The 23,786-nt window shown below is 45.5% G+C and overlaps 1 protein-coding gene across 7 annotated transcripts in view; it reads left to right on the top strand.

Moving 5' to 3' along the window:
* The window catches only part of LOC139263202 (spectrin beta chain, non-erythrocytic 1-like), a 451,700-nt gene that overhangs the window by 326,142 nt on the left and 101,772 nt on the right, over positions 1–23,786 (top strand). For all 7 annotated transcript variants that reach the window (XM_070878931.1, XM_070878934.1, XM_070878933.1 and 4 more), the window contains exons 21-26: positions 908–1,126; positions 1,241–1,330; positions 2,514–2,792; positions 17,219–17,349; positions 22,162–22,366; positions 22,924–23,298. In XM_070878931.1, coding sequence (XP_070735032.1) covers positions 908–1,126; positions 1,241–1,330; positions 2,514–2,792; positions 17,219–17,349; positions 22,162–22,366; positions 22,924–23,298 — 1,299 coding nt within the window. The remainder of the gene's footprint in view (positions 1–907; positions 1,127–1,240; positions 1,331–2,513; positions 2,793–17,218; positions 17,350–22,161; positions 22,367–22,923; positions 23,299–23,786) is intronic.

The raw sequence follows: 23,786 nt of genomic DNA, 5'->3' as shown, positions 1-23,786 counted from the left end.
TCGAGGACGCTAACGTTGGTACGTCTGTCCTCCCAGGGGATTTGTAGGAGGCGAGCGAAAAATAATTATTATAATTAAACATAATTCCAAAAATAAAAGTGAGGATGCATGGAGACTAGTGAGAGTGCTTTGCAGGTTCACATGCCCCTTTGGATCTGTAATTGATTAAGATATAACAATGACTTGTTTTATAAGTTGCCTTGGATCAGCTGTACAAAACATTACTGTAAGTCCTTTAAAGTTAATAAATCCTTGATCTGGTATATTACTGGCTTTCTTTTTAAAAATAAAAATGCTGAAAAGTAATATAAAGCAGCAATGAAACCCATTGGAGAACATTGTTTGTTAAGCAGCACCCACTAGTGGCCAAATGATGCACACAACTTTGTTTAACTGATTGGTTGAAGTTGGCTGGTGCCAACTGATCTAATCCTGTAACTTAGCGATGCCGAGGATTTGATAGCAGTGAATTGCTGGGTAACCCCAGTTGGCCTTGTTGGATACTTGATGAATTTTGTGAGTAACCACTCCAACTCTACAGATATACATGATGTCTATTATTAAGTTTATTTATTTAATGTCAAAAACAATTTCATCCAAAGTAAATTCAAGTTTGTTTCTTTAAAAGCTCCTCAGTCCCAGTAGAAGTATTCTGCTGTCATCTTTGTTTTGCTGACATCTTGCCATTTCAGGGCTCAGTATGCCTTTCAGATAAAGACCCTAACATGAAACTGCCAGTGTACTGGTACATGTTACAGACCCGATGATCAGCTTTGTGCTCGATATGCTACTGATTTGTTGGTCAGAAGTTCTGGTGCAGTGTATTCTTGCTTTCCTTTTGTTCAAAGGGAAAATCTTGCAATGAAGAATTGGAGAAGCCTGAACCAATTGTTTTTGTTGTGGACAGATGACAGAAAACCAAGTGGAGGTGCGACAGAAAGAGGTGGAGGAACTTCTAACTCAGACCAGAATTCCCTCCCAAGAAGGACAGATGGAGACAGATGGGAAAACAAAGGATATAGAGAGTAGATTCTTACAGCTGATGGGCCCTCTGCAGGAACGGCGCCAAAATCTCTTCATATCTAAAATGGGTTACCAGTTTTACCGTGATCTGGAAGATGAGATTGTAAGAAGTGATGCTTGTATTTTTTCACAGCGGATTATTTAAAATAGTAAATTGTATAGAGTAATCAATAGCTTTGTTTTGTGAGAATTTAAATTTTTTCATGTTCTCTTTTAGCTTTGGGTGCAGGAACGAATGCCCTTAGCTACATGCACAGACCATGGACACAACCTCCAGATAGTACAGCTCTTAATGAAGAAAAATAAGGTAGGTAATATAAGTGGAAACTTTGCATCAAGTGCTTCAGTGCAATTCTATACTTATGAAATTTTAAACACAAAGTATATATTTTTTCTGTCACTGACTTTTGAACTGCTGACATTTATTTTAACTTATATATAACTTAACAGGATTATTTTGCCAAAGATTAAGTACTCAACAGCACAAGCCTAAGGCTTACCTCGATGTATTTTATCACTGAGTGTGAGCTGCTACATTGTGCACATTACTCTACCTTAGAATACATGTCTGATGCCCAACTTCTGCTGTGGAATCAGCACGTGAAGGACTTTGATCCAGTTTCCATCATCTATTTAGCCTCGAAGTCCAAGTAAAGTGAATATTGACTTTTTGGGAGCATTTTGCCCTCTGCAAATAGAATTTACCATAAGTGTGTAGCAAAGCACGTAACGTTTGTCTTATGTGCGTAGCACTCTCGCCTCTGAGTCAGAAGGTTGTGGGTTCAAGTCCCACTCCAGGGACTTGAGCACAAAAAAAAATCTAGGCTGACATTCCAGTACAGTGCTGAGGGAGCACTGCACTGTCGGAGGTGCCGTCTTTTGGATGAGACATTAAACCGAGGCCCTGTCTGCTCTCTCAAGTGGACGGAAAAGATCCCATCGAAGAAGAGCAGGGGAGTTATCCCCGGTGTCCTGGACAATATTTATCCCTCAATCAACATATCAAAAAAAACAGGTTATCTGGTTATGATCTCATTGCTGTTTATGGGAGCTTGCTTGTGTGTAAATTGGCTGCCGTGTTTCCTACATTACAATAGGGACTACACTCCAAAAATTGGATATAAAGTGCTTTGAGACATCCGGTGGTTGTGAAAGGTGCTATATCAATCCAAGTCTTTCTTTTCTTTCTTTACCACAATACCATATCTCTCATTCCTGAAGTTTTCAGAGAAATTTGGTTTTGTAGCTGACCAAGTAACAAACAATATTTGTAAAGCTTATCGCTGGGGAAGGATTAACATTATTCTTTCATGTCAACAAAATACTCCATAACATGGTGTATTTATGAACTATTTGGCTTTCCCACTGCTGCAAGAATAATAGTAATACACAGTTGCAAATTCATGGTTACCTGATACAAGCAAAACTCAAGAGGTCCACGTGATAACCCCCTATTGTTACTGCCATAAGCCTTCATTCTGTTTCCTCAGACTCTTCAGAAGGAGATCCAAGGGCATCAGCCACGTATTGATGATGTGTTGGAAAGAGGAGAAAAGATGATTATGGAACAAAGTCCTGATTCGGGTGCTATCGAGGAGCAATTGAAAGAGTTAAAGGAATTGTGGGACAAACTGCAGGAAGAAACCGAGAAAAGACAGAAGCGTCTGGAAGGTGCAAATGAAGCCCAACAATATTACCTGGATGCTGCAGAAGCTGAAGTGTGGATGAGTGAGCAGGAGCTGTACATGATCGCTGATGAGAAAGCCAAGGTATCTACTTAATTTTAGGCATTTAATTTTACTATTATGTGTTGGACATCCTGGAGAGTTGTATGTTGGGGATGTAATGCGCTTATAATTGAACTTCCTTGTATCTTGGAACAACACACTTTCTACTATAAACAGGATGCCTTTGAAGTGCCATGAGAAGAAACATAGCTTGTCTTCTGCTTTCAGTTGCTGTGTGTTATTTATGAGGAATGCTTGTGCAAGGAAATAAGTGACAGTAATGATATCAATCAGTGGTGCTTAAAGTATAACTTTGATTACTAATGTAATAAACATAGGTAGAAGGATCCATTAACTATAGTATAGGAAGATTAAAGCCTACTCTTCAAAGGATTCAAGAACAGTTAAGTCAGGAAGTCTTGTTTGAGGAAAGTGGTTTTGGAGTAAACAAACAAAAATGTTTAAATGATGGGGGTGGATTAATTAAAGAAAGCCAGCATGGATTTTTTTAAAGGCAAATCATGTTTAACTAACTTGATTGAGTCTTTTGATGAGGTAACAGAGAGGGTTGATGAGGTTAATGCGGTTGACCTAGTGCACATGGATTTCAAAATGGCATTAAACAAAGTGCCACATACTAGGCTTGCCGACAAAGTTGAAGCCCATGGAATAAAAGGGACAGTGGCAGCATGGATATGAAATTGGCTCAGTGACAGGAAACAGAGAGTAGTGGTGAACGGTTGTTTTTCAGATTGGAGGAAGGTATACAGTGGTGTTCCCCAGAGGTTGGTTCTAGGATCAATGCTTTTCTTGATAAATATTAATGACTTGGACGTGGGTGTTCAGGGCACAATTTTAAAATTTGCAGCTGACACACATCTTGGAAGTATAGTGAACAGTGAGGAGGAGAGTGATAGATTTCAGGAAGACATAGCCGATGAAATGAGCGGATACGTGGCAGATGAAATGTACCGTAGAAAAGTGTGAAGTGATGCATTTGGGTAGAAAGAATGAGGAGAGGACATATTAACTAAATGGTACAATCCTAAAGTGGGTGCACGAACAGAGAGACCGAGGGATATGTGTGCATAAATTGTTGAAGGTGGCAGGGCAGGTTGAAAAAGCAGTTTATAGTGGCTTACGGGATCATGAATAGGGTTGAAATTGCTCTCCGCCCGAAACAGGGCGCACCCTCCGGTTTTTAAAGTTTTTCTCTGCCGCAACCCATGCGGCGGAGATGCCATTGATAGTTGGCACTTTGTAAGTTTTTTGGGGGCTCGGGGCAGAAGTCCTGGCTGAGGGGAGGAAGTGTCCTTGCCCACTTGCCCCGACCAGTCATCAGTGCTACATCGTGCTTACGCCTCACAACGTCTCTCCCCTTCAGTTAAAGGGGAAGGCCGCTGCGAGCTCTGCATACTTTTTAGTTAGGTCCACTGGGCCACCAGGGAGGGTTTCGGCCAGGCCAGTGGCCTGGCACACAAGAGGGGGTGCTGGGCTGCCTGTTGGCAGCCCGACCAAACCTGGGGGCATAATTGTTGGGCTGACCTGGCAGTCGGCCGATAAAATAAATAAATAACATGACGGCCATGGCAGTGAGCCCTCCCCTTTAAGGACAGCCGAGCCACCATGTTACAGAGAGTGCACCGACACAAAAAGCTGTTGGGGGCACTGATTGGTGGCGGGGGCGCTCCCGCGGGGCAATACCAGGAAAGGGGCCATTTCGCGAGGGGCAATTTCGTGAAGGGGGCCCCGCTGGTTGGTAAGGGGTCGGCATGTACATGCCGCAGTGGGAAAACGGGCGGCGTGGTCCCAGGCACCGCTCCAAAACTCACGAAAGGCAATTTACAAAACGTCGGCCCCTCCACGGAGAGTCAGCGGCCATTCCGCGCTGCCCCGTGGCCGCTGCTTTCAGACTGCCAGAAGCCTTATCGGGAGGGACAATTTCGGACCCATAGAGTACAGAAGTTTGGAAATTATGAAGAACCTGTATGAAACACCGGTTCGACCTCAACTGGAGTATTGTGTCCAATTCTGGGCATCGCACTTTAGGAAGGATGTGAAGGCCTTGGAGAAGGTGCAGAAAAAATTTACCAGAATGTTTCTAGGAATGAGGGACTTCAGTTAGGTTGATAGACTGGAGAAGCTGGGGTTGTTCTCATTGGAGCACAGAAGATTGAGAGGAGATTTGAAAAGATGGAGAGAAACTGTTCCCATTGACAGAAGGGTCGAGAACCAGAGGACACAGATTGGCAAAAGAACCAAAGGCGACGTGAGAAAAAACTTCTTTACACAGCGAGTGGTTAAGATCTGGAATGCATGGCCTGAAAGGCTGGTGGAGGCAAACTCAATTTTATTTTTCAAAAGGGGAGTTGGATAAGTATCTGAAGGAAAAGAATTGGCAGGGCTCCGGAGAACGGGCATGGAAGTGGGACTAGCTGAGAGTCGGCACGGGCTCAACGGGCTGAATGGCTTTCTTCCGTGCTGTGACCATTCTATGATTCTAAGGGGGCAAAATTGCCCTGCGTGAAATTGGGGCGGTAACGGGGCTATAAAAGGGGGCAATTTCACCCCCTATGATCCTATGATTCGACTGTTTTCAAGGTATTCAGGAATAGATACATCATGAGGTTTTATCTGTGACATGCACCTTTTGATCTGGATGAAATGTGGTGTATAAAGGGAGCATGGTTGTCAACAGTTCTTCAGAGGGCACAAAAGATAGAACTAGAAACCGAAAGCCACTCCCTGGCCCCAAGTTTCCACATGATTTGCTCCTGATTTTTAGGAGCAACTGGTGTAGAACGGAGTATCTTAGAAATTGGAATTCTCCACATTTAGTTTTCTGCAGTTCTAGTCAGGTAGAACAGTTTCACTTTGGAACAGAATTTTTTTTTCAAAAGGGGGCGTGTCCGGCCACTGACGCCTGATTTCAAAGTTTCCACAGTGAAAACATACTCCAAACTAACCTAGAATGGAGCAAGTGAAGATTTTTGTACGCTTGAAAAAACCTTGTCTACACTTTAAAAAATCAGGCGCAGGTTACAAATTAGATGTAGGGAACGAGGTGGGGGGGGGAGGGGGGAAGGGAAGTCATTAAATTCTACAATCAATCCTTAGTTATACTTATACAAATATTATACAAATAAATCCAACCTGAATAAAAATTTATAAGCAAAGAAAAGATTAAATAAACCATGTTCCTACCTGTGTGAAAGTACTTCAGGCAGGCCTTTCAGGCAGCGGTGTGGCGTCAGTGTCTCGACGGCAGCGGCAGCAAGCAGCCTTCGAGCTGAGCTGCGGTGCTTGAGGCAGGCCTTCATTCCCCGCGAAGATGCAGCACCCGGACGGACTTGAGGCCATTCGGCCATGGGATTGCAGCGGCGTCAGTGGCTGGCCGGGAGCAGCAGCAGCCTTCGAGCTGTGAGGGGGACTGACTGAGGCCATTTGGACAGGGAGAGGCAGCCACATCGACATCTTTATATTTAAATTTGCAGAATGGGTGCACCACATATTATGCAATGGTTTGCTTCCTCATGCAAGAAATTCTTTGTTCTTGGTGGAAGTTGATCCATTGCAAAGTTGAATTGGCACTTTTATTTCTCCAAACACACAGTCCTTAATTTGCAGGCACCGGTTCTGCAAGTTTAGCAGTGAAAAGCTGAACTCAGATTTCAGCAGGTGATTTATTCAGCAGTGCTGCTAAAAGCACTCCCTCACACACAGAAATATCAAGAAAATTAAAATACAAGCCTTTGCAGGGGTCCAAGAAACAAATCTTCACTTTTTCTGCAGTACTTTTAAAAATGGCCGAGTGCCAATGTTTACTTCAGACTGCGCGTGCGCGAACGCTCCAACGCGCACGCGCAGGGTTGCCGGCACCAAGAAGCCTCATTTCAATTGTACCCACCCCCACCTACTTATAAAATCAGCGCGAGTGGTAGGCTTCGCCCCCTGTGCACCGCGCCAAGCAGACATCGAGCTCCAAGGAGCTCGAGAATACCGTGTTTTTTTTCCGGCACCGTTTTCGGCGCGAAAAACAGGCGCCCAGCTCTGAGGTGCGCCTTTTTCGCCGCGTGTGGAAACTTGGGGCCCCTATGTCTAGTTGGGTCGATGACCTATACCAGCTATCAATAAAGTCTGTTTCATATACTCCACCATCAAGTGTCTCGTGCTTACTCGAAACGTGCCGTTGTGAATCAGAGAAGGATTGAGGTTGACTGACAGTTGAATGTTAACAAAATGGACTAAAAATTTGGGTTAACTTATTTTGTGGGTGGGTGTTTTCACTTCCCTAGTGACAAAAAATGTCCTAGGCTCAATCCCCAGTCTGCAATGAGTACACAGACATTCTTGAAAAGTGCCACAAAATATTCATAAGACCTGCAGCTGGCCTCAAGTTAGCTGGCAGTCAACTGACTGAGCCAAGCACTGTTCCTTTACTGACCCGCTGATCCTTCAAGCTGCTGCTGCAATGTTCAGCTATAACTGTCTCTGTAAAGACTTCTCTCTAATTTCCATGTAACCCAGCACATTACTCACATTTTAAAAGGGTAGTAAACTTCTTTAACAAAGAAGAAACTTCTTTACCCAGAGAGTACTGAGAATGTGGAATAGTATAGATGCATTTAAGGGGAAACTAGATACGCATATGAAAGAGAAGGGAATAGAGGGTTATGTTGATCGTCAGATGAGGAAAGACGGGAGGAGGCTCGAGCGGAGCATAAGCGCCGGCATAGACTGGTTGGACCGAATGGCCTGTTTCTGTGCTGTATATCCTACCCTGTGTAATCCTAGTCACGAACCAAATAGATCTGTAAGTGAGCTGATCCAAGTAACTCTCATTGGAACATGCAAAAAGATGGACAGGAAAAGACCAGCTGGTCCATCAAACCTACCTCAAATAGACATGATACAACTAAGCACCCTAAATTCCCAGTGTTCCCTCCCACATGTAGTCATGTAATCTCCTGGGAAAGGCAAAAAGACAAAGGGGTGGAAATTGGGTCGCGCCTCAGTTGGGGCGGTAACCCGGGCGGAGCGGTAAATTGGTTTGCATCTACCGCCACAAAATTCATCAGCTGGGCCCAGAGTTTGGAGTGGAGCGCTAAGGGAGGCATTACATGCCTGTTTTAGGGTGCAAGGCCGGCTGAGCAAGGGAAATTCCCGAGCTAAAGTACTGGCCTTGGAGCACCATAACAGAGGCCTGGTGAGGGGTGGGGGGGGAAACAAAAAAACCCCAAAACATTCCCAATACAGAGCTCACGCTACCACAACATAAAAAACAATCACACTTATCTCAGTCGACGGACATTACTTACGTCACTGCGAATGCTACAGCTGGGAATGCCAGCTTTCACAGGCGGTCCAAGCAGGGCGCTCTACGGGGCGCAACTGGTTGGGCGGCAAACAAATTTCGAGCCAGTGTCACAATCAGTGGCGTTGCACATGGTCTCGCGTCTTCTGGGCGGTAATGCTCCACCCCCCCGTTGATATCGGCACCGAATATCCTGGGGGGTGCTGGAAGCTGACCGCCAGGGTGCAATTGCTTTCCGGCGTCATTGCCGCCCCTCTGGGGCGTGAAGAGGGGTGGCAGAAGACCAAATTTCCACCCCATAATCTGCTGTAATAAATCGGGACTTTTCAAGCGGGGATCATTTTAGTCACCTTCCTTTGAACCTTTTCCAGGTCCTCTATATCGCCGAGCGCGTGAGGGGACCAAAACTATACACCGTGTTCCAGATAAGGCCTAACTAATGTCTTGTACAAGACCACTGTAGTATTCTGGTCAGGCAGCATCTGTGGAGAGAGAAACAAAGTTAACGTGTCAGGTCGATGGACATCATCCTGAAACGTTAACTTTGTTTCTCTCTCCACAGATGCTCCCTGATTGCTGGGTATTTACAGCATTCTCTACTTTGATTTCAGATTTCCAGCATCTGCAGTATTTTGCTTTTGTACCACTATAGTTCTTTTAGTTTCCCACTGAATTGTTTTTGTGTAACTAACTACCTCTCCACACCATCAGCAGGCACAACTATTTTTCCATTGCCATTAAAGTGGTGCAACTCACCATGGGGGATTCTCCTCCAGTACCTCAGATTAGATTCAGCTTAACACTGTTTATGTAGCTGTGGTGTGTCGGTTTTTAGACACACATTCAGTGTTCCCAGTAGTGGGTGATTCTGTCTTATTGATGAGCGTGGGCATTTGATTGGCTAAACCGTGTTTTTTCACTAATTCATCCGAAGATCTCAGTGAGCAATTGGCAGACAGTCACAAACTAATAAAGAAAAAAGAAAGACTTACATTTATATGGCGCCTTTCATGACCACCAGAGGTCTCAAAGCGCTTTGCAGCCAATGAAGTACTTTTGGATTGTAGTCACTCTTGTGCTATGGGAAACGCGGCAGCCAATTTTGCGCACAGCAAGCTCCCACAAACAGCTGATTGAGGGATAAATATTGGTCAGGACACCGGGGAAAACTTTTACGAACACCTGAGAGAGCAAACAAAAGCACTTGTGAATGTCTCAGTACCAAGGTCAAATGTTACTGAGAAAGTTGTAAAAAGATTTAATAGCCTTTATTGGAAATGAAATTTCAGTATTGGTTGACCTTCCTTACTTTCTCCATTAAATGCACATCAGATTCCTCCAACTCCCAACAATAACATGATTTCATCGTTTATGGCTTAAATAGGTGTATTTGTATTTAAAGTTAACAATAAATTGGTATTGTTGTAATCTGCAGAGTAGATTTTAATCTGATACATTTTATTAACTAAAACCAACAATTTAGGACTTAAAGAGAGAAATAAGAAACCTGTTTTATTCCCTAGCAATTTACTTGAATGCCTACACCCTTGTTGTATATGCAGACTAGAGGGTGCAACTGGTGGAGACCGGGGGTTTCCTGCCCTGGTGGCAGGGCCCAGTATAAAAGGCTGCCCACCATGCTTGTGCCTCACTCTGGAATTTGGAATAAAGGACCAAGGTCACTACAGTTTGAGTACAACACATTGCCTCGTGGAGTCATTCATAAGTACATTCCAGACATAACAACTGGCGACGAGAATAAGGACTTTCACGCGATATTATGGCTACCTTTGGTACACTAAAAGACTTCGCAGCGGGTGATGATTGGGATGCTTTCACGTAAAGGCTTCTGCAATATTTCGTGGCAAACCACCTGGCAGGGGAGATGGACACATTGGCAGAAAAGCGCAAGGCTATACTGCTGACCAGTTGTGGGCCCGAGGTCTACCGCCTCGTCAGGGACCTGCTGGCACCCACGAAGGCCAAGGATAAGACATACAATGAGCTGACTGAACTAATTCGCGACCAACTAAAACCAAAAGAGAGCATCCTCACGGCAAGATTCTACACTCACCACAGACCTGAGGGCCAGGAGATTGCAAAATATGCTGCCGACCTCAGGAGACTTGCGGCACCATATGATTTTGGCACACACCTCAACGAAGCATTGCGAGACATCTTCGTTATAGGAATTGGCCATGAGGGCCTCCTTCACAAGCTATTATCTGCCGACACCACAGAAGGCCACCAGCATCAGTCAGGCGTTCATGACCTCGACCTGCAGCACCAAGCAAATTATTCATCCTGTGGACTGAAACCCGGCAAATACTGTACACAGAATGGTGCCATTCACAGCCAAGACTGTAGAACGTGGCTCTGCCCAGGGTGGAGAGCACAGACCTCAGGGTTCCAGAACTCAGAGTCTGCCGAGGGGTGCTAATCGGGGTGCTGGCGTTGCGGAGGAAACCATAAGGCTCACCAGTGTCGGTTTGCGGAGTACGTATGCAAAGCCTGTAACACGAAAGGCCCCCTCCAGCATATGTATAAAATAAATACGACTCACCTTCTAGCAGAGGAGTCGGTAGATGACTTTGAATCCAGTGGGGAGTATGATGATTTGGCCAGAGAGGCAGCTCAGCCCCAAGAAGAAGTGTATGGAGTGTATACCTGGACCACCGATTGTCCTCCAGTGAAGGTGGAAGTTGAGATAAACGGCGTTCCAGTCTTCTTGGAAGTGGACACAGGAGCGAGCCAGTCAGTGATGAGCCATGATGCCTTTGAGATGCTATGGAACGAAAAACGACCCGAGCTGGTTCCAGTACAGGAAAAGTTGCGCACCTACACCAAGGAGCTGATCCCAGTCCTTGGTAGTGCAGATGTAAGTGTAATCCATAATGGCGTGGTGCACAAGTTATCTCTGTGGATTGTTGCAGGTGATGGTCCAACGCTACTTGGAAGAAGGTGGATGGGGAAGATCCAGTGGAAATGGGAAGACCTCTTCACTCCAGCAATCGATGTCCCCGTGCTCAGAGGCCGAGCAAAACCTCACCTTCGCTTGGGATAGGCACCAGAGAACAGAACAACGCAGCACCTGAGGCACAGACCGTCCATCACGACATTGTTGCAATGATCCGACTGGAATGACCTAAAAGTACCTTTCCGGCTCCAGTGGAAGGATTCCTGGGGAGGAAGATCGAATTCACAGGCACTCTTCCAGCTTTTGTGGCAGAATCGCAGGAGAAAAGGATCAAAGCAGTCGACCTCGAGGACAGAGGCAAGATGGTGTCTTGGCTGAAAAAAAAGGTGGCCGCGGCAATATCACGAGGTGCAACGCTGAAGGACCAACACATGGTGTCTAACAAAGGATTTGACTGGGGTAAGTTAGCAGGGTTCTCTTAAAGGACACCTGTAACCAACTGAACTTAAAGAGACATTGTATGCACGGCAATCAATTTAACGAACCGATCAAGATTGTGAACAAAATGTTGTTGTGAATTGTCGGTACCATTCCTAATGTAAATAACAAAATGTTGTTGCGAGATGTCGGAAATAGAGTGTCCCCAAAAGTAGCAAGCGAGCGACCTCAGGAGGGTGAAGGCACTGATCCTGATACCCTGCCTCAGGTCTATCCCACGCTGCAAGCAGCCGATGGCACTATTCGCCACGGACCTGGAAATGAAAACGGCTCCAATACGCGCAGTCAGTCGCCGTTGCCCACCACCTGGGTGGAGACGGTGCAGCCCCCAGACCCAGTCACTACCTCGGCCATGTCCGGGAGTGAAAGGTCAGAACCAACGAGTTCCCCAAACAGGACCTGGAACAGCCAGGTTCCCAACACCGCGAGAGAGCAGGCAGAAGACTCTGCAGCCCTCAAAGGAGGTCAGGGAGGTCACACATCTGTGGCTCTGCCCATCACTAGGCAACGGCAAAGGCCCTGAGTCCTGGCAAGGTGAGCGAACCAAGCCCACCCCACTAGCAGGGGGCGCAGCACTGCCATCAGACGACTAGGACCCCGTCTGGTTGCTCTGGAACTAGCGTCCTTGCTACCTCAGTACTGACATGACTGAACCATGAATGCAATCTACCCAATTCTGGCGTACGACCATAAAACGTAACGAATGTCAGTCACTGAACCAAGGTGTCACGATACAAACTGTAAAAAAACATTTTTTTTCTTCCTTTCTTTGTACTTGCACTGTGTCTGATCCTGTATGTTAATGTAACGGGCCAGCTGCATGATCTCGCTGTGGGGCGGGGGGGGGGGGGGGGAGGGAAATGGATGTATGTAGCCATGGACACACACATGGATCACACCCAGAACCCACTGGAACCGCCACTGCATCATCGAATCATTGAATCTGATACCACTACCCAACATTGTGGCAACAGGACTTGAGGGTTAACAGGGAGAGAGCCAAGCTAAAGCACAGCCAAGGTGCAAGGGCTATTGGCACTTAAGTCTGGGGAGAGCTAAGCCAGAGCACATATGGCTAATGGTAATTGGCAGAAAGGACTTGGGGGAGAGTAATGTTGTATATGCAGACCATGGATGTACTCTCTGTGTAGTCACTGTGTGGTTGCATAAGATGGAGACTTGTTTACCTGATGTACTATCAAATAAGGTTTATACAGTGTATATACATGCTGGCACCACGAGAGGGTGCAACTGGTGGAGACCGGGGGTTTCTTGCCCTGGTGGCAGGGCCTTGTATAAAAGGCTGCACACCATGCTTGTACAGCACTCTCGAGTTTGGAATAAAGGACCAAGGTCACTACAGTTCAAGTACAACACATTGCCTCGTGGAGTCATTCATAAGTACATTACAGACATAATACTTTTCCAGTCAGGAAGTAGGAAGTCTTGCTCACAGATTCCTCCATGAATGTTGCCCTTGGAATGAGAGAGAAATCTAATTGGAAGAACATAAGAACATAAGAAATAGGAGCAGGAGTAGGCCATACGGCCCCTCGAGCCTGCTGCGCCATTTGATACGATCATGGCTGATCCGATCATGGACTCAGGTCCACTTCCCTGCCCGCTCTCCATAACCCCTTATTCCCTTATAGTTTAAGAAACTGTCTATTTCTGTCTTAAATTTATTCACTGTCCCAGCTTCCACAGCTCTCTGCGGCAGCGAATTCCACAGATCCACAACCCTCTGAGAGAAGAATTTTCTCCTCATCTCAGTTTTAAATGGGCGGCCCCTTATTCTAAGATTATGCTCTCTAGTTCTAGTCTCCCCCATCAGTGGAAACATCTTCTTTGCATCCATCTTGTCAAGCCCCCTCATAATCTTATACGTTTCGATAAGATCACCTCTCATTCTTCTGAATTCCAATGAGTAGAGGCCCAACCTACTCAACCTTTCCTCATAAGTCAACCCCCTCATCTCCGGAATCAACCTTGTGAACCTCCAAAGCAAGTATATCCTTTCGTAAATATGGAAACCAAAACTGCACGTAGTATTCCAGGTGTGGCCTCACCAATATCCTGTACAACTGTAGCAAGACTACCCTGCTTTTATACTACATCCCCTTTGCAATAAAGGCCAAGATTCCATTGGCCTTCCTGATCACTTGCTGTACCTGCACACTAACTTTTTGTGCTTTATGCACAAGTACCCCCAGGCACCGCTGTACTGCGGCACTTTGCAATCTTTCTCCGTTTAAATAAAAACATGCTCCTTAATTTTTTTTCTGCCAAAGTTTATGACCTCACACTTTCCAACATTGCATTCCAAATGCCAAAATTTTGCCCACTCATTTAGCCTGACTATGTCCTTTTGCAGATTTTTTGTGTCCTCCTCACACATTGCTTTTCCTCCCATCTTTGTATCGTCAGCAAACTTGGCTACGTTACACTCGGTCCCTTCCTCCAAGTCGTTAATATAGATTGTAAATAGTTGGGGTCCCAGCACTGATCCCTGCGGCACCCCACTGGTTACTGATTGCCAACCCGAGAAAGAAGCTGGCCCTGTAATGGAGTACTGCATTTTCATGAGGCACTCCATCCAATAGGCCAGCCAGGAACCATGGCCAGGATTTTCCTTACCTTGGCGGGTTTGGGGCGGGCGATGTCAGTGGCGGGCTGCGGCCTGACTGCTGACTACATCCCACTCTGGAATATGAATTTAAGTTGGTGGGGCTCGTTAAGTCCGCCCAGCACATTTCCCGGCCCGATTAGAGGAAGTGGGTCTGGTAACGTAATTCATGACGCGTCATCAGCCAGTTTCCTTAAAGGGACCATGGCCCCATTATTTTTTATATTTGTGCTGTCAGTGTTCTACAGCATTGAAGTACTGCAAACACTGACAATCACTATATAGAGGTGCACCCGGGTTCTCCCATGACTGAAATGTAAGTCAGAGCACGTAAGGAGTTCCTCTTCCCTTACAATGGGTGGAAGAGTGCTCCCCAGGAGAACAAAATAGCCCGGTTGCACATTGCACAGGAGGGCACAGGTAGGAAGGTCATCAGGAGGCCATGAGTGCAGTAGCGCAAACCTTTCACTGATCTCATTCGATCACAAAATGTTAGTACAAAGTCACACTCAATCTCATCATCCCCATCACTCTGCTTTCCCTACCCTACTCCTGCATATCCTTACTCATAACAACTTACCTTGCACCTCCACCCATCCCTTTCTCTCTACATTATCACATCTCCATCTCTAGACGCCTCTCACACTCACCCTCATCCGAGTGCAATCATACCAACTAACAACGCACAACAGTAGTCACTTGAGTGTTTTATCCAATGTTGATATAAAGTTTCTGTTAATGTGCTGTCAAACATTGAAACTTTTATTTTCAACACTTTGCATTCTCGGACAGATTTGTGTGCACCTTTGGAAGTGGCTTAGTGAGTTTCAGTGAATGGTGAGGCATAATGGCACCCCCTGCGATGGTGGTGAGTGTGAAAGGAATGGCTTGGGCATTATAGGGACACTTTATGGTTTTGATGTGGTTTGGTGCCAACCTGCTGCATCATGTGGCAGCCAGGGTGTACAGCGTCAAATGAAGCAAATCTGGCCTCCCGGGCAGCAGTGGGTTCAGCTGCTGATACCCTCTGTCCTGTGTAGCATCAGGTGATTGTGGAGAAGGTTAGTGTTGGTGCTGCTGGTGTGCCTGGTGTTGGGGTTGATTGTGGTCGAATTCTGAGGACCACGGTGAGACAGTATAAAGGGCACCCATGTTAATGGAATAGATGGCAGGTGAAGTCGAGATGACGGAAGCATTCTGTCAATGGTGGGGGAGTTCTTCCAATGAGGTAAGAGTGGATGGAGAGTGGAAAGTGGAAAGTCTGCAGAATGTGTAGTGGAAATGGACTGAGAAACAGCTTATGGTTGAGGAAAGTGATGATCTGCCAGGTGGGAGCTTTTACTGTACATTTGAAGCTATCAAGTAATCAGCTGGAGCAAAGCCCACGGAACTCCCGCCTCAGGTTCACAGATGTGGTCCCCGAGCAGCGTAGCCCCCGTGGACGAGCAGTTAAAGTTAAAAGGTAAGATTAAAAGCATTACTAAGGGGCTGTCAACAACCCAATATTTGGTTTAATTGGGTCTCCTGCCTCGGCAGGTTGAGTCGGATTAGAGATCACACAGGCGCCTGTGGGAAAGGATGTGGTGGCGGATTGACAGCGAGGTCCCGAACTGCTGACAAAAAAATCTAATTTCCCACCCGATCCACCACCAATCCCGCCTGCTGACCCCCCTCACCCCCCCCCCCCCACCCCGGAAAACTTTGGCCCATGTATGTGTGTCTGTTTTAAACCCACATGGTGCCATAATATCAGGTTACTTGCCTGAGCTGTTTCTGTATCTACATTTGATACGCTCATTATCTATGCTTTATTTGGCTCAGCTATAAATTGTCTTAAGGGCAGAGTGGCTTGTAGGCCCCAAGTTTCCACATGATTTGCTCCTGATTTTTAGGAGCAACTGGTGGAGAACGGAGTATCTTAGAAATCGGAATTTTCCACATTTAAGTTTTCTGCAGTTCTAGTCAGGAAGAACAGTTTCACTTTTGAACAGAATTTTTTTTTCAAAAGGGGGCGTGTCCGGCCACTGACGCCTGATTTGAAAGTTTCCACAGTGAAAACGTACTCCAAACTAACTTAGAATGGAGCAAGTGAAGATTTTTGTAGGCTTGAAAAAACCTTGTCTACACAATAAAAAATCAGGCGCAGGTTACAAATTAGGCGTAGGGAATGAGGTGGAGGGGGAGGGGGGGAAAGGGAAGTCATTAAATTCTACAATAAATCCTTAGTTATACTTATACAAATATTATACAAATAAATCCAACCTGAATAAAAATTTATAAGCAAAGAAAAGATTAAATAAACCATGTTCCTACCTGTGTGAAAGTGCTTCAGGCAGGCCTTTCAGGCAGCGGTTTGCCGTCAGGACCGACCGACGGCAGGGAGAGGGAGAAAGCTGCAAGAAGCCTCAGTACTTGAGGCAGCCGTTTGCCGTTGGGACCGACCGATGGCAGGGGGAGAAAGCTGGAAGAAGCCTCAGTGCTGATCATGGAAGGGCAATGTGGTTTTATTAAAAAATTTTAAAAATTGAACAGCTACAAAGAATTTGAATAGTCTCAAACAAGTGCATGTGTCCCGTTTATCACAGTCTATCTTTAATTACAGAATGCACTCCCTCACACACAGAAATATCAAGAAAATTAAAATACAAGCCTTTGCAAGGGTTCAATAAACAAATGTTCACTTTTTCTGCAGCACTTTTGAAAATGGCCGAGTGCCAATGTTTACTTCAGACTGCGCGTGCGTGAACGCTCCAACGCGCACGCGCAAGGTTGCCGGCACCAAAAAACTCATTTAAATTGTACCCGCCCCCTCCTACTTACAAAATCGGCGCGAGTGGTAGGCTCCGCCCCCTGTGCGCCGCGCCAAGCAGACATCGAGCTGCAAGGCGCTCGAGAATACCGCGCTTTTTTTCAGGCGCCGTTTTCGGCGCGAAAAGCGGGCGTCCAGCTCGGAGGGGCGCCTGTTTTGCCGTGTGTGGAAACTTGGGGCCGTAGTAACTAAGTCAGAGAAGCTTGAAGGGGCTTCGACAGATGTGTGGCATTTTGAATGTATTTGTCCAAGATAGCGATCTCCAAGGTATGTATACTTACCAATGTTTTTCTGGGTTCTCTAGGATGAAGCTGGTGCAACTTCGATGTTGAAGAAACACCTGACCCTGCAGCAGGCTGTGTCAGATTATGGGAATACTCTCCAAGAGCTCGCAGACAGGGCCCAGAAACTTCTTGCTGAAGAGCACCCTGAGGGGTGAGTAGTAATATTGTCATCTTCTTGGACCTTCAGAAACACTAAAATTAATTATGCTAATGAGAGGAAGTTAGAATTATAGAATGTTTACAGCACTGAAGGAGGCCTTTCGGGCCATCGAGGCTGTGCCGGAAGTTTTATGTCAAAATAGCACTAATTAGAAGTTAGATTTTCTTCTATTAATGTTAAAGAATTTGGGTTAAAGGAGTTTGAATTTGTTGTTATTGAAAGGAACAAAAATCAATCAAACCCACATTTGATGCACTCACTGGTGGACCTCAGCTTTTGGGGGGATGCAGCAACTCGCCATTACAGGCTGCCTTCTCCAAAGTTTGGTAGAAATGAAAAATAAATGCTTGAGTTAATGGAAAAGGCTAACTCTGAGGATTGGGGAACAGAATTTATTTTTAAAAGAAAGTCACTTCTGTATATTTCCAGTTTATTATTTGCTGCTCACCGATCTCCCGTGGCATTGTCTGGGGTCTGGAGCATATGGTGATCTTTAGCTGCTAACCTGGCCAATCCCTGTCAGGTCACTGTTCTAAATGGGCAAATCAAGGTAACTGTAGCTACATATGAACAGCCATAGTCAATCAGAACGCAGTGGTATCCACATGTACATTTCAGGCTCCCGGTTATTTTGGATCTAGCAAATTGTGACACCTGGGATGTGGCAGATATATGTTGGATGCAATATTTGAATTGTTATATAGATTTACAATAAGACTCTCTTAATACTGTAATGAGCCTTTTATAATAACAGTATGGGCCCAAGATTCGGGCCGCGCCTAGAACGGCGCAGCCCCGACCTGGACACCCGTTTTTCGTGCCACAAAGTGCGCCTAAAAAAACTTCCAGATTCTCCGGCTCCCTGCTGGTCCTCTTGGGCCGGGCGCGGCGCAGCACGAGCTGTAGGGGGCGGAGCTAGGTCCCTGCGCTGAAAACAGTGCCAGGACCTCTGCACATGCGTGCTACAGTGGGCGCGCATGTGCAGTAGCTCCAGGCGCCCAAAACTGTGTGGGAGAGGCCCGAAGCACGCAGCCCCTAGCCCTGGCCCAATGGCTTCACTGGGGCTGCGTGCATATGGCTCCTCCCACGCCCAGCTCCTGCTTCCTACCGACCCGACTCGACTCCCGCTTCCCCACCACCACCCCCCCCCCCCCGGACCGGACCCGACGCCGACCCGACTCCCGCTTCCCCCCCCCCTCCCCGCCCCCGGACCCGACCCGACCTGACCTCCCTCCCCCCGCCCCCGACACGAACCGACCCGCTCTCCCTCCCTCCCCCCCCCCGACCCGAACCAACCCGACCTCCATCCTCTTCCCCCCCCCCCCCCCCCCCCCCGGGACCGGACCCAATCTGACCCGCGCTCCCGACCCCGACCCGCGCTCCCCCCGACCCGACCCGTGCTCCCGACCCCGGACCCCGGACACGACCCGACCCAACGCCACCTACCTGTAAATCTGGTGCTGGGGACCGGACCCTGCCCGAAGTCTTGGGCCCGGCCATGTACGGCCTGTCAGCTTCCCACCCCGCTTCTCCTTCCCCCCCCCTTCTCCTTTCCCCTCCCTTCTCCTTTCCCCACTTCTCCTTTCCCCGCCTTCTTCTTTCCCCCCCTTTCCTCTTCCCCTCTCCCCATTTCCCCTTCCCCTCTCCCCCCTCCTTTCCCCTTCCCCTCTCACCCCCTTCTCCTCCTCCCCCGCCTTTCTCCTCCTTCTCCCCCCTTCTCTCCCCCCTTCTCTACCCCCCCTCCTCCTTCTCCCCTTCCTTCCCTCCCCCTCCATCCCCTTCCCCCCTCCCGCTCTGCCTCCCGCCCTCCCCTCCCCCTGCCCCCCCTCTCTCCCTCTACCCCCCTCCTCCCCCTCCCCTCACTGTCAGAAACACAGACACTGACAGACAGAGTGAGAGACACAGACAGACAGACAGACAAAGAGATAGAGACACTGACAGAGACACACTGCGGGGGGGAGGGGGGGCATCCCAGCACGCTGTTGGAGGGCTCCCGGTGCTGCAGTCGGTAAGTAGAAAATGTTTTATTTATTGATTTAAAAAAAAAATGATTTCTTCTTAATTTTTTTGATTGATTTATTGGTTGATTTATTGATGTTTTTATCATTTATTATTGATGATGGCTCTTTATTTGTAGAACTGAAGTGTTTAATGTTTGTAAACTTCCCTTTAAACCCCCCCCCCCCATTCCCTACGCCTAATTTGTAACCTACGCCTGATTTTCTAAAGTGTAGACAAGGTTTTTTCGAGCGTACAAAAATCTTTACTTACTCCTTTCTAAGTTAGTTTGGAGTAAGTTTTCACTGCCGAAACTTTGAAAACAGGCGTAAGTGGCCGGACACGCCCCCTTTTGAAAAAAAAATTCTGTTCCAAAGTGAAACTGTTCTAACTGACTAGAACTGGAGCAAACTAAATGCTGAGAATTTGAATTTCTAAGATACTCTGTTCTACACCAGTTGCTCCAAAAAATCAGGAGCAACTGAGGCCGAAACTTGGGCCCTAAATATGGCACTAGTGAGGCATATGAAATAACAACATCTGACTTTCATTGGTGAGAATATGCTTAACTTGATGACCAGAACTCTGGTATCCTCCGAAACCTGAGGTTCCAGTGCACTCATTTCAGCACATTGCACACAATGAAACCTGCTTACTTTATGCCCTCTTTAATGTGCTGCAGAGTTCTGCTGTTATGTTCTAGTCAAACAGATAGGCAATGATGCTCTTGCCCTTGTGCTGGGAACTACAGTGAAGTTGAAAGGCAGGGTTGATCGAACCTGTTTGTTTTTCCACCCATCCCTCCATGGAATTGCAATGCCTGCCATTAACTACATACATGAGATTCATCACATAGAGAATTACTGACAAAAGTGTAATTATAGAAACAGGAGTATACCATTTCACATGTCGAGCCAGGCCCACTATTTTTAGTAGCTGTGAAAGCTCTGCCTTTTTAATCCCATTTGCCTGCCTTTTCTCCCATACCTTAATACTTCCCAAGTAAATGTCTATCCCCCTTTTAGTCACCTGAATTGACTTTGCATCTATGGTCCTACAGACCAATATGTTCCACAATCTCACAACCCATGTGTGAAGACATCATCAAGTTACATCGAGTCTACAGCACAGAAACAAGTCATTCGGCCCTACTATTCCATGGCAGCGTTAATGCTGCACACGAGCCACCTCCCACCCCGATTCATTTAACCCTATCAGCATTTCTTTTTATTTTTTCCCCCTCATGTATGCTCTTTGCCTCAATTACTCCTAGTGAAAGTGTGTTCTACATTCTTAACGCGCTTTGGGTAAAGAAGTTTTTCCTGAATTCTCTATTAAATTTATTAGTGACTATCTTATAGTTATGGTCCCTAGTTTTTTAAACCCCTACAACTGGAATCATCTTCGCTATGTCTACCCTATCGAACCCCTTTATCATTTGAAAGACCTCTATCAGGTCAGCTCTCAGCCAAAAAGACCCCCCAGCCTATTCAGTCTTTCCTAGATTTATTTTTAACTGGTTTAGCTAGACTTTTAAAAATACATCCCCTCGATCAGGAATTCCCAACTAGAGGGACGCATTGTTGCCTATCTATCTTGTTAATTCCTCTGTCAATCGCCTCTTAACCACCTCATTTCTAAGAAATATAACCAATGTTATCAAATGTCCCTTTATTCCAAGTGTCATCCTGATGAACTGTCACTGGATTTTCTCCAAGGTTAATATAACCTTCTTAAGATAAAGTGCCAAAACTGGAAACAATATTCTAGTGTTGCAATAATTCCACAAATTGCATTTATACTTAATTTCTTTTATATTGTAAAACGTTTGGCAGCATCCTCTTAGCTTTTTAGTCACCCTTTGTATCCTTTATGAGCTACCTTTTAATGACATGTTCTGGGACCGCTAAAGCCTTTATTCATTTACCCCTACTCCAGTCCGTGGTTTTCCCTTTTAAATTATTTTGTAATTTGCCTTTCTGATGTCCAAAATATACTATCTAACACTTGATTATAGTAGACTGTATTTGCCATCATTCTTCCCATTTTCTTAATCTATCTGTGTCTTTTTGCAATTATTTGTTTTATTTTCACAGCTCCTAAAACCTTCTAGTTTGGGTATCATCTGAAAATTTGGATGTACTTCCCCATTCTCAAAGTGATGTCTTATTTATCACTTTAATGAAAAGCTAGGGCTCTAACATCAATCCTAGGAACATCACTTGTCACTGTTAACCAATCTAAGAATGATATTTGATCTCACATTTTGTCTTCTACCTATCATTGTCACAAAGTCACCTCCAGTTACTTACACCTCAATTTTAACGAGCAATTTCCTATCTTCTTATGTAACCGTAACTTAACCCTTCCTCCTTGTGTAATTAACTGATTGTCTCCCGCTGTTGGCCATATCCATTCATTTTGAGCAAGTTCATCTAGAGACATCCCTTCCACTTGTGATTGTTGTGGACATTCTACATTTCAAGGAACGCCCATATCATGCAAAATACACACACTACAGATCTTGTCTACCCTGTCACACTATTGCTCAGGAGTTAACCTAATGTAATTTAGTCTGTTGCATCCCCTCCAATTCTCATTCCTTACCTAGCTCTTTGTCAACACTAAACTTCTTCCTCTTAACTCAACTGCATTCTGTTGCTCTGCAGTCAGAACGCTTGCTTTCTTTGCATCTTCCAGTCTGTGATGCAGCGTGGTTATATACAAATGTGTTGCACCACCATTTAGGATGTAAGTCACAAAATATTGTTGAATTCAACTGATAACTGACTGATTGATTTACAGTGAGCAGATCATTAGGCGTCAGGGGCAGGTGGACAAACTGTACGCAGGACTCAGAGATCTAACAAATGAGCGTAAGAAAAAATTGGAGGATATGTACCATCTCTTCCAGCTGAACCGTGAGGTAACGGATCTGGAGCAGTGGATTGCAGAAAGGGACCTTGCAGCATCTTCACAGGAACTAGGACAAGACTATGACCAAGTTACAGTGAGTATTTATCTGTTGAATAACAGATTGGCAGCATTTAAAAGTACTATTATAATAAAATCTTTTAGATGGTATCTTGCTTTTCAAACAGTTTGCTTTTGTGTGTCTCTTTCTGGTGTGTTTAAGATGTGTTTGATTTTATTTTATTTTATTTTGTAAGTTTTGGTTTGTGGGTGCACAAGTTGGGTCAGTGTTGAGATCAGGACATCACTACAGAGAACAAGAATGAAAATAGAGGGTGGAGAAGTGTGGGGGGGGTTGAGAAGAAGAAAAGGTTTGTGCAGAAATAGCACAGCCACTATTTACAACACAATTACACAAAACTAAACTTGAAAAATGAGCTTCATGAATCTGTGCATAAACCTCTATTGGAAAAACATCCCTAATAAAGTGAGCAACCTTTGTGATTACCAGAAGATTCCAATTATAAAATCTAAGCTGTAATTTCACAATTTGTGAATATACTCTTCCAGATCAGATATAGTAAAGAGTATCATGTTTTATTTAATCAGTAACAGAACAACTGCAATTCACTATGGTTTGCCTTTCACTTGCAGTTGCTGAGAGAAAAATTCCGTGAGTTCGCCCGGGAGACAGGGACAATTGGTCAGGAAAGAGTGGACAGTGTGAATATGCTGATCGATGATCTCATTGACTCAGGTCATTCAGAAGCGGCTGACATTGCAGAATGGAAGGACAGCTTGAACGAGGCCTGGGCTGACCTGTTAGAACTCATAGATACTCGCACACAGCTGCTAACTGCCTCCTATGAACTCCACAAATACTTCTATGATGGCAAAGAGCTCCTGAGCCTGATCCAGGAAAAGCACAAGGAGTTGCCAGAGGAGCTGGGCCGTGATGCAAACACAGCAGAGTCTTTCCACAGAATGCACAACACGTTTGAACGCGATATTCATTCCCTTGGAATACAGGTACCATGCAGTGTCACTAATGTATGGTGGAAATGAAAACTTAACACAGGCAAATAGTAATAAAACTACAATATACAATTGCAAATTATATCAATTTCTCCCAGACAATATTTTGGGCTACAGTATATGAGTAATTTGAGACATGACATATAGTAAGTATAACATGCTTGGGAGGAACAAGTGACTTTGGACCTATGATTCCCAAAACTTTCTTTCATTTGGGGATTTGCTCTCCTCATGTCTGGGTCTGTTGTAGATTAATTGATAGTGATTGATTGCTTAGTCAACTACTCCATTATTGTTTAATCATGCAACACCCAGGATGGCAGAAGACAAACTAGATAGAGCTTGGTCCTTTTACATTTAGCAATTTCTATGTTCCTATACATTGTGACATCATATTAAAGCCTTGTATACCAGGTGGTGAAAAATTGCACATACTGGTACAGAGTTGCACCCCCCCCCCCAATTCATAAAATGCAACTGAT

This window comes from Pristiophorus japonicus, chromosome 4, assembly GCF_044704955.1.
Source record: "Pristiophorus japonicus isolate sPriJap1 chromosome 4, sPriJap1.hap1, whole genome shotgun sequence".
In the NCBI taxonomy this organism is placed as follows: domain Eukaryota; kingdom Metazoa; phylum Chordata; class Chondrichthyes; family Pristiophoridae; genus Pristiophorus; species Pristiophorus japonicus.
The sequence above is the reverse complement of the archived record's forward strand: the minus strand, read 5'-3'. Positions and strand labels throughout refer to the sequence as shown.